At 42.2% G+C, this 10730-nt stretch overlaps 1 protein-coding gene across 1 annotated transcript in view; it reads left to right on the top strand.

The window, feature by feature from the left end:
- The first annotated feature begins 622 nt into the window (after positions 1 to 622).
- Positions 623 to 10730, top strand: part of LOC135570229 (zinc finger protein 239-like) — a 106997-nt gene continuing 96889 nt past the window's right edge. The window contains exon 1 of the mRNA XM_065016339.1: positions 623 to 1224. Within this exon, the coding sequence (XP_064872411.1) occupies positions 873 to 1224 (352 nt within the window). The 5' untranslated portion in view covers positions 623 to 872. The remainder of the gene's footprint in view (positions 1225 to 10730) is intronic.

The following is a 10730-nucleotide window of genomic DNA, read 5'->3' as shown; positions in this document are numbered from 1 at the left end:
TAGAATAACCTGTTAGTAGAATAACCTGTTAGTGGAATAACCTGTTAGTAGAATAACCTGTTAGGGGAATAACCTGTTAGTAGAATAACCTGTTAGTAGAATAACCTGTTAGTAGAATAACCTGTTAGTAGAATAACCTGTTAGTAGAATAACCTGTTAGTAGAATAACCTGTTAGTGGAATAACCTGTTAGTAGAATAACCTGCGTGTAAATCTAATCTGTTGCTGTATTATTATTAATTTTTTTGTATTATCTGTGATGGTTTTGTTTGTCTTGTTTCGTTTTTTAATCATTGTACCTAAACTGTATGTGCAAACATGTATAAGCAGGGCCCAGCTGTAAAAGAGACCTTGGTCTCAGGCTGTGTTCCTTGTTGAAATAAAACTTTAAAAAAACTTTTTAAAAAACTTAAATTTAAAAAATTATATATTTTTTTATTGGAGTGGCGGTATACGCCACCGTACTTCTCTTTGTATGTCGCAATATAAGATTACTATTTAATAAAAATAAACACATTTTTTATTCTCTCAACTGCGTTATCCACTCCAGGCAGCAGATGGCGATGTGTGTATTTCAGGTGAAGCTACCAACGTGACGTATAATCTAGTGGACAGGACGCGTCTTCAACAACAACAGCTAGTCATCCACCTCGGCAGCTTGCTAGACAACAGCTGAAACACTACATTTCTTGAGCCACTGTCGGTGTATATTAGCCACTGTGTTTGAAACACAAGTCTGTCGTATAGCTGGTTGCCGCATTTAATTTCATTTTACGCTGCTAGTAGTCAGCTAGCTGAGTGGTTAAATCAGAAGTAGCACTTGGCTAATCATTAATGCTAACCAGCTAACGTTAGCTAACTAACATCCCGACCATGAGTTCACTAAGCTACTCTCCTGCTAAGGAAGAGGCAGTCTGCTGGACGGAGAAAGAAGTTCTCGTGAAAGAGGAGGAGGGAGAGGAGGCTGTTACAGTTAAACAAGAAGTAGGGGATGAGGCTGTTACAGTTAAAGAAGAAGAGAAAGACGTTACAGTGAAAGAAGAGGAAGAAGCTTTCAGAGTGAAGGAGGAGCAGCAGGCTGCAGTGTTTGGAGTGAAAGAGGAGGAAGGGGAGTTGACGGTCACAGTGGAAGAAGTGTTTGGAGTTAAGGAAGAAGGGGAGATTACTGTCACATTGGATGAGGAAGAGGGAGAATTAGAGAAGACTGGAAATCTGATTAACACCAGTAAGTACCATCTTACAAATAGGGCCACAAATTCTGTAGTTGTTGAACTAATGTCTGTTTTTTAAAAGAGTATTCTACACTTGACTATGTTGTTTTGTATTGTAGGAATTGTTAAAGGTACAAAGAGTGGGGTCAACCAACCAAACGTTAATGGATTAAAAGTCTTCCCATTATATTACCTACACATACACGATATGAACAATCCGTCTCCCATTCCTGTAAAAAAAAGCGGCTAGACAGGACAACCCCATAGTTCTAGTCAACTATATGGTTTCCAACAGAGGGCATTTGTATACATCTTTCTACAGTGACTAATGAAAGTCTGCATTTTGCTGCCCTGAAGTCTGCATTTTGCTGCCCTACATTGACTAAATGGAACGGCTAGCTAGTTAGTGGTGGTGTGCTAAATAGCGTTTCAATCGGTGACGTCACTTGCTCTGAGACCCTCTGCAAGGGCCGCGGTTTTTGTGGAGCGATGGGTAAACGATGCTTCGTGGGTGACTGTTGTTGATGTGTGCAGAGGGTCCCTGGTTCGCGCCCGGGTGGGGACGGACTAAAGTTATACTGTTACATAAACATGATTGACATGTTCCACTATTGTTGTCTTGCTAGGCACAAGAGGTGTTGTCATGACAGCCGGGTTGGTTAACACCTTGTTACAATTGCCCCCAACGCAGTGTTAACATTGCCCTAAGTCAAGCAGCCAAATTATGAAAACAACTACTGATTTTAACTTTAGGATAGTATAAATTATACATGAATGATCATACACTCACATTAACCAGCCTTGGGGTCCTGTAGAAGCCAGACAAGTTGAACGATCATATACTCACATTAACCAGCCTTGGGGTCCTGTAGAAGCCTTGGGGTCCTGTAGAAGCCAGACAAGTTGAACGATCATATACTCACTTTAACCAGCCTTGGGGTCCTGTAGAAGCCTTGGGGTCCTGTAGAAGCCAGACAAGTTGAACGATCATATACTCACATTAACCAGCCTTGGGGTCCTGTAGAAGCCTTGGGGTCCTGTAGAAGCCAGACAAGTTGAACGATCATATACTCACTTTAACCAGCCTTGGGGTCCTGTAGAAGCCTTGGGGTCCTGTAGAAGCCAGACAAGTTGAACGATCATATACTCACTTTAACCAGCCTTGGGGTCCTGTAGAAGCCAGACAAGTTGAACGATCATATACTCACATTAACCAGCCTTGGTGTCGTGTAGAAGCCTTGGGGTCCTGTAGAAGCCAGACAAGTTGAACGATCATATACTCACTTTAACCAGCCTTGGGGTCCTGTAGAAGCCTTGGGGTCCTGTAGAAGCCAGACAAGTTGAACGATCATATACTCACATTAACCAGCCTTGGGGTCCTGTAGAAGCCTTGGGGTCCTGTAGAAGCCTTGGGGTCCTGTAGAAGCCAGACAAGTTGAACGATCATATACTCACTTTAACCAGCCTTGGGGTCCTGTAGAAGCCAGACAAGTTGAATGATCATATACTCACGTTAACCAGCCTTGGGGTCCTGTAGAAGCCAGACAAGTTGAACGATCATATACTCACTTTAACCAGCCTTGGGGTCCTGTAGAAGCCAGACAAGTTGAACGATCATATACTCACGTTAACCAGCCTTGGGGTCCTGTAGAAGCCTTGGGGTCCTGTAGAGGCCAGACAAGTTGAACGATCATATACTCACTTTAACCAGCCTTGGGGTCCTGTAGAAGCCTTGGGGTCCTGTAGAGGCCAGACAAGTTGAACGATCATATACTCACGTTAACCAGCCTTGGGGTCCTGTAGAAGCCTTGGGGTCGTGTAGAAGCCAGACAAGTTCTAAACAGATATTATGGCCATCAGACAGATGTTTTGAGAGGATCTGAATGGCACCATGATGGCCATCAGACGGATGTTTTGAGAGGATCTGAATGGCACCATGATGGCCATCAGACGGATGTTTTGAGAGGATCTGAATGGCACCATGATGGCCATCAGACAGATGTTTTGAGATGATCTGAATGGCACCATGATGGCCATCAGACGGATGTTTTGAGAGGATCTGAATGGCACCATGATGGCCATCAGACAGATGTTTTGAGAGGATCTGAATGGCACCATGATGGCCATCAGACGGATGTTTTGAGAGGATCTGAATGGCACCATGATGGCCATCAGACAGATGTTTTGAGAGGATCTGAATGGCACCATGATGGCCATCAGACGGATGTTTTGAGAGGATCTGAATGGCACCATGATGGCCATCAGACGGATGTTTTGAGAGGATCTGAATGGCACCATGATGGCCATCAGACGGATGTTTTGAGAGGATCTGAATGGCACCATGATGGCCATCAGACAGATGTTTTGAGAGGATCTGAATGGCACCATGATGGCCATCAGACAGATGTTTTGAGGGGATCTGAATGGCACCATGATGGCCATCAGACGGATGTTTTGAGATGATCTGAATGGCAATGCAAAAACAGGGCTATTACTGTAAATATTGGTTACGTACATTTCTAGCAAAATCATTACATATGTCTATGATAATTCATTAACATGAATGGTTTTGAAGTTAAGTTAATGTATTTATTTAAACATTTTCGGTGTTACATTTGACCCCCACAGCGACTGTTACAATTGGCCCTGGCCAGGGGGGAAAATGTAAAGTACAGACTTCTCGGGCTGAAATCAATATTGTCATCTGACCGTTTTATGCACAAACCTATAAATGGTATGAATGTTTATGAGACAGATGTACGTTTGTTATATAAAGCAATGACTTTGCCTAGTTCAAGTGTTTCTGAGAAATTGAGTAAAACACACCAAAAAAAAGTACAATTGCCCGTTATCTCTCCTACTCATTAAAATCGTTTTTTTAATGAAAACATGTAGGTAAACTTTTTAAAATGTTTTATAAATGCAGTAAGGCGCTCAAACCTGTGGATTATGGTGAATAACACACTAACAACAGCCCTTGTGCTATTCATGATAATTCACAAATTCACCTGCATTATTGTGTAAATTAAATAACCTGAGGCAAGGTTTATATTATATATATATATATAACATTTAATCCAGATCAAAATGATCCTTCCTCATCTTGATTCTGTCCTCTTCATCATCTGAAAAGAAACTGAAAGGCAACATTCCAACCACATGTCCTGAATCAGACAGTTGGTGGTAATAATAAAGGCTGTTTTTTATTTATTTATTTAAAATATATATATATATTTAACCTTTATTTAACCAGGTATATATAACACACAGAACACATATAACACACAGAACACATAGAACACACAGAACACACAGCACACACAGAACACATAGAACACACAGAACACATATAACACATATAACACACAGAACACACAGAACACATAGAACACACAGAACACACAGAACACACAGAACACATATAACACACAGAACACATAGAACACACAGAACACACAGAACACAGAACACACACAACACACAGAACACACAGAACACACAGAACACAGAACACACAGAACACATAGAACACATAGAACACACAGAACACATAGAACACACAGAACACACAGAACACATAGAACACATTTTTTCCCCCCATCTTTATTTAACCAGGTAGGCCAGTTGAGAACACCTTTATTTAACCAGGTAGGCCAGTTGAGAACACCTTTATTTAACCAGGTAGGCCAGTTGAGAACACCTTTATTTAACCAGGTAGGCCAGTTGAGAACACCTTTATTTAACCAGGTAGGCCAGTTGAGAACACCTTTATTTAACCAGGTAGGCCAGTTGAGAACACCTTTATTTAACCAGGTAGGCCAGTTGAGAACAAATTCTCATTTACAACTGCGACCTGGTCAAGGTAAAGCAAAGCAGTGCGACACAAACAACAACACAGAGTTACGCATGGAATAAACAAACGTGCAGTCAATAACACAATAGAAAAATCTATATACAGTGTGTGCAAATGAGTTAGGATAAGGGAGGCAAGGCAATAAATAGGTCATAGTTGCGAAATAATTACAATATAGCAATTAAACATTGGAGTGAAAGATGTGAAGAAGATGAATGTGCAAGTAGAGATACTGGGGTGCAAAGGAGCAAAATAAATAAATAAATACAGTATGGGGATGAGGTAGTTGGATGGGCTATTTACAGATGGGCTTATGTACAGGTGCAATGATCTGTGAGCTGCTCTGACAGCTGGTGCTTAAAGCTAGTGGGGGAGATATGAGTCTCCAGTTTCAGTGATTTTTGCAGTTCGTTCCAGTCATTGGCAGCAGAGAACTGGAAGGAGAGGCGGCCAAAGAAAGAATTGGTTTTGGGGACCAGTGAAATCTACCTGCTGGAGCGCATGCTATGGGTGGGTGCTCCTATGGTGACCAGTGAGATATACCTGCTGGAGCGCGTGCTACGGGTGGGTACTGCTATGGTGACCAGTGAGATATACCTGCTGGAGCGCGTGCTATGGGTGGGTGCTGCTATGGTGACCAGTGAGATATACCTGCTGGAGCGCGTGCTACGGGTGGGTACTGCTTTAGTGACCAGTGAGCTGAGATAAGGTGGGGCTTTACCTAGCAAAGACTTATAGATGACCTGGAGCCAGTGGTTTTGGCGACGAATATGAAGCGAGGGCCAGCCAACGAGAGCGTACTGGTCGCAGTGGTGGATAGTGTATGGGGCGGCTTTGGTGATAAAGTTAGTGTTGGAGGCTATTTTGTAAATGACATCGCCCGAAAGTCAGGATCGGTAGGATAGTCCGTTTTACGAGGGGATGTTTGGCAGCATAAGTGAAGGATGCTTTGTTGCGAAATAGGAAGCCGATTCTAGATTTGGATCTAGATTTATTTTGGATTGGAGATGCTTAATGTGAGTCTGGAAGGAGAGTTTACAGTCTAACCAGACACCTAGGTATTTGTAGTTGTCCACATATTCTAAGTCAGAACTGTCCAGAGTTGTGATGCTGGACGGGCGGGCAGGTGTGATGTGCTATCATAGATATTTTCAATCAGATCAGTCTGTCTTACTTTAGGCTGTATGATGTGGTATCATAGATATTTTCAATCAGATCAGTCTATTTTTTTAGGCTATAACCTAAACAACTAAGGACTTAAAGAAACCATTGAGATTTTAAAAAACAACAAATGATGTAGAGCTTCAAATCACGTTTAAAAAATAGATATATATTTTTGCTTTCGTGGGATGTTGAGTAAAGACTCATTGATGATTAGTTGACATGTAGAATGTTGAGTAAAGACTCATTGATGATTAGTTGACATGTAGAATGTTGAGTAAAGACTCATTGAGGGGTTGATGACTAGTTGACATGTAGAATGTTGAGTAAAGACTCATTGATGATTAGTTGACATGTAGAATGTTGAGTAAAGACTCATTGATGATTAGTTGACATGTAGAATGTTGAGTAAAGACTCATTGAGGGGTTGATGACTAGTTGACATGTAGAATGTTGAGTAAAGACTCATTGAGGGGTTGATGATTAGTTGACATGTAGAATGTTGACTATAGACTCATTGAGGGGTTGATGATTAGTTGACATGTAGAATGTTGAGTAAAGACTCATTGAGGGGTTGATGATTAGTTGACATGTAGAATGTTGAGTAAAGACTTGTTGAGGGGTTGATGATTAGTTGACATGTAGAATGTTGAGTAAAGACTCATTGAGGGTTGATTTAGTTGACATGTAGAATGTTGAGTAAAGACTCATTGATTTTAGTTGACATGTAGAATGTTGAGTAAAGACTCATTGATGATTAGTTGACATGTAGAATGTTGAGTAAAGACTCATTGAGGGGTTGATGATTAGTTGACATGTAGAATGTTGACTATAGACTCATTGAGGGGTTGATGACTAGTTGACATGTAGAATGTTGAGTAAAGACTCATTGATGATTAGTTGACATGTAGAATGTTGAGTAAAGACTCATTGAGGGGTTGATGATTAGTTGACATGTAGAATGTTGAGTAAAGACTCATTGAGGGGTTGATGATTAGTTGACATGTAGAATGTTGAGTAAAGACTCATTGAGGGGTTGATGATTAGTTGACATGTAGAATGTTGAGTAAAGACTCATTGAGGGGTTGATGATTAGTTGACATGTAGAATGTTGAGTAAAGACTTGTTGAGGGGGTTGATGATTAGTTGACATGTAGAATGTTGAGTATAGACTCATTGAGGGGTTGATGATTAGTTGACATGGTGTTGAGTAGACTTGTTGAGGGTTGATGATTAGTTGCGGAAGGGTTGATGATTGGTTGGGTAGTGTAGTGGTAGTGCGGAAGCAGTAGTGGTAGTAGTGGTAGTATTAGTGGTAGTAGTGGTAGCAGTAGTAGTGGTGGTAGTAGTGGTAGCAGCAGCAGTAGTAGTAGTGGTAGCAGTGTAGTAGTGCAGTGGTAGCAGTGGAGTAGTAGTAGCAGTGGTCTTTTTCAGCGGTAGCAATCATTTGATTCCAGTAGTGGGGTTTCAGTCTCCAGTAGTGGTAGTAGTAGTAGTGGTAGTAGTAGCAGTGGTAGTAGTAGGCAGTGTAAAGTGGTAGCAGTGCCTACAGTAGTAGTAGTGGTAGATCAGCAGTAGTAGTGGAGTTCCTCACAGTAGGTAGATCAGCAGTAGTAGGAAGAGGTCCGTCTTGCGAGTTCAGTAGTGGTAGTAGTGGTGGTAGTAGTAGTAGTAGTGGTAGCAGTAGTAGTAGTGGTAGTAGTGGTAGTAGCAGTAGTAGTAGTGGTAGCAGCAGTAGTAGTAGTAATCAGTGAGCAGTGGTAGTAGTGGTGACCTGCAGCAGCAGTAGTAGTAGTGGTGGTAGTAGTAGTAGTAGTAGTAGTGGTAGTAGTTGCAGTAGTGTGGTAGTGGTAGTAGCAGTAGTAGTAGTGGGTAGTAGCAGCAGTAGTGGTAGTAGTAGGGTAGGAGTTGTCAGTGAGTAGTGCAGTAGTAGTAGTGGTAGCAGCAGTAGTAGTAGTAGTGGTAGTAGCAGTAGTAGTAGTAGTAGTGGTAGTAGCAGTAGTAGTAGTGGTAGTAGCAGTAGTAGTAGTAGTAGTAGGTAAGTGGTAGTAGTGGTAGTAGTAGTAGTGGTAGTAGCAGTAGTAGTAGTGGTAGTAGTAGTAGTGGTAGCAGCAGCAGTAGGTGGTAGTAGCAGTAGTAGTAGTGGTAGTGTAGTAGCAGTAGTAGTAGCAGTAGTAGTAGTGTAGGAGTGTAGTAGTAGTAGTAGTAGCAGTAGTAGTAGTAGTGGTAGAGCAGTAGTAGTGGTAGTAGCGGTAGTAGTGGTAGTAGCAGTAGTAGTGGTAGTAGTAGTAGTAGTGGTAGTAGTAGTAGTGGTAGTAGCAGTAGTAGTGGTAGTAGCAGTAGTAGCAGTAGTAGTGGTAGTAGCAGTAGTAGTAGTGGTAGCAGTAGTAGCAGTAGTAGCGGTAGTAGTAGCAGTAGTAGTAGTGGTAGCAGCAGCAGTAGTAGTAGTGGTAGTAGCAGCAGTAGTGTAGTAGTGGTGGCAGCAGTAGTAGTGGTAGTAGTAGTAGCAGCAGTAGTAGTGGTAGTAGCAGCAGTAGTAGTAGTAGTGGTAGTAGCAGTAGTGTAGTGCAGTAGTAGTGGTGGTAGCAGCAGCAGTAGTAGTAGTGGTAGTAGCAGTAGTAGTAGTAGTAGTGGTAGTAGCAGTAGCAGTGGTAGTAGTAGCAGCAGCAGTAGTAGTAGTGGTAGTAGCAGTAGCAGTAGTAGCAGTAGTAGTGGTAGCAGCAGTAGTAGTAGTAGTAGTAGCAGTAGTAGTAGTGGTAGTAGTAGTGGTAGTAGCAGTAGTAGTAGTGGTGCAGCAGCAGCAGTAGTAGTAGTAGTTAGTAGTAGTAGTGTAGTAGTAGTGGTAGTAGCAGTAGTAGTGGTAGTGGTAGTAGCAGTAGTGGTAGTAGTAGCAGTAGTAGTGGTAGAAGCAGCAGTAGTGGTAGTAGCAGCAGTAGTAGTGGTAGAAGCAGCAGTAGTGGTAGTAGCAGCAGTAGTAGTGGTAGAAGCAGCAGTAGTGGTAGCAGCAGCAGTAGTAGTAGTAGTGGTAGTAGGAGTAGTAGTAGTAGTAGTAGTAGTGGTAGTAGCAGTAGTGGTAGTAGCAGCAGTAGTAGTGGTAGAAGCAGCAGTAGTGGTAGCAGCAGCAGTAGTAGTAGTAGTAGTAGTAGTGGTAGTAGCAGTAGTAGTAGTGGTAGTAGCAGCAGTAGTAGTGGTAGTGGTAGTAGTAGTAGTGGTAGTAGTAGTGGTAGTAGTAGTAGTGGTAGCAGTAGTAGTAGTGGTAGTAGCAGTAGTAGTAGTAGTAGTGGTAGTAGCAGTAGTAGTAGTGGTAGTAGCAGTAGTAGTAGTGGTAGCAGTAGTAGTAGTAGTGGTAGTAGGAGTAGTAGTAGTAGTAGTGGTAGTAGCAGTAGTAGTAGTGGTAGTAGCAGCAGTAGTAGTGGTAGAAGCAGCAGTAGTGGTAGTAGTAGTAGTGGTAGTAGCAGCAGTAGTAGTAGTAGTGGTAGTAGCAGTAGTAGTAGTAGTAGCAGTAGTAGTAGTGGTAGCAGCAGCAGTAGTAGTAGTAGTGGTAGTAGCAGTAGTAGTAGTAGTAGTGGTAGTAGCAGTAGTAGTAGTGGTAGCAGTAGTAGTGGTAGCAGCAGCAGTAGTAGTGGTAGTGGTAGTAGGAGTAGTAGTAGTAGTAGTGGTAGTAGCAGTAGTAGTAGTGGTAGTAGCAGCAGTAGTAGTGGTAGAAGCAGCAGTAGTGGTAGTAGTAGTAGTGGTAGTAGCAGCAGTAGTAGTAGTAGTGGTAGTAGCAGTAGTAGTAGTAGCAGTAGTAGTAGTAGTGGTAGTAGCAGTAGTAGTAGTAGTAGTGGTAGTAGCAGTAGTAGTAGTAGTAGTGGTAGTAGCAGTAGTAGTAGTGGTAGCAGTAGTAGTGGTAGCAGCAGCAGTAGTAGTGGTAGCAGCAGTAGTAGTAGTAGTGGTAGCAGTAGTAGTAGTAGTAGTAGCAGCAGTAGTAGTGGTAGTAGCAGTAGTAGTAGTAGTAGTGGTAGTAGCAGTAGTAGTAGTGGTAGTAGCAGTAGTAGTAGTGGTAGTAGCAGTAGTAGTAGTGGTAGCAGCAGCAGTAGTAGTAGTAGTAGTGGTAGTAGGAGTAGTAGTAGTAGTAGTGGTAGTAGCAGTAGTAGTAGTGGTAGTAGCAGCAGTAGTAGTGGTAGAAGCAGCAGTAGTGGTAGCAGCAGTAGTAGTAGTAGTGGTAGTAGGAGTAGTAGTAGTAGTAGTGGTAGTAGCAGTAGTAGTAGTGGTAGTAGCAGCAGTAGTAGTGGTAGTAGTAGTAGTAGTGGTAGTGGTAGTAGTAGTAGTGGTAGCAGTAGTAGTAGTGGTAGTAGCAGTAGTAGTAGTAGTAGTGGTAGTAGCAGTAGTAGTAGTGGTAGTAGCAGTAGTAGTAGTGGTAGTAGCAGTAGTAGTAGTGGTAGCAGCAGCAGTAGTAGTAGTAGTGGTAGTAGGAGTAGTAGTAGTAGTAGTGGTAGTAGCAGTAGTAGTAGTGGTAGCAGCAGT

This window comes from Oncorhynchus nerka, unplaced genomic scaffold (genome assembly GCF_034236695.1).
Source record: "Oncorhynchus nerka isolate Pitt River unplaced genomic scaffold, Oner_Uvic_2.0 unplaced_scaffold_1013, whole genome shotgun sequence".
NCBI classification, from domain to species: domain Eukaryota; kingdom Metazoa; phylum Chordata; class Actinopteri; order Salmoniformes; family Salmonidae; genus Oncorhynchus; species Oncorhynchus nerka.
This window is presented reverse-complemented; position numbering and strand designations above follow the sequence as displayed.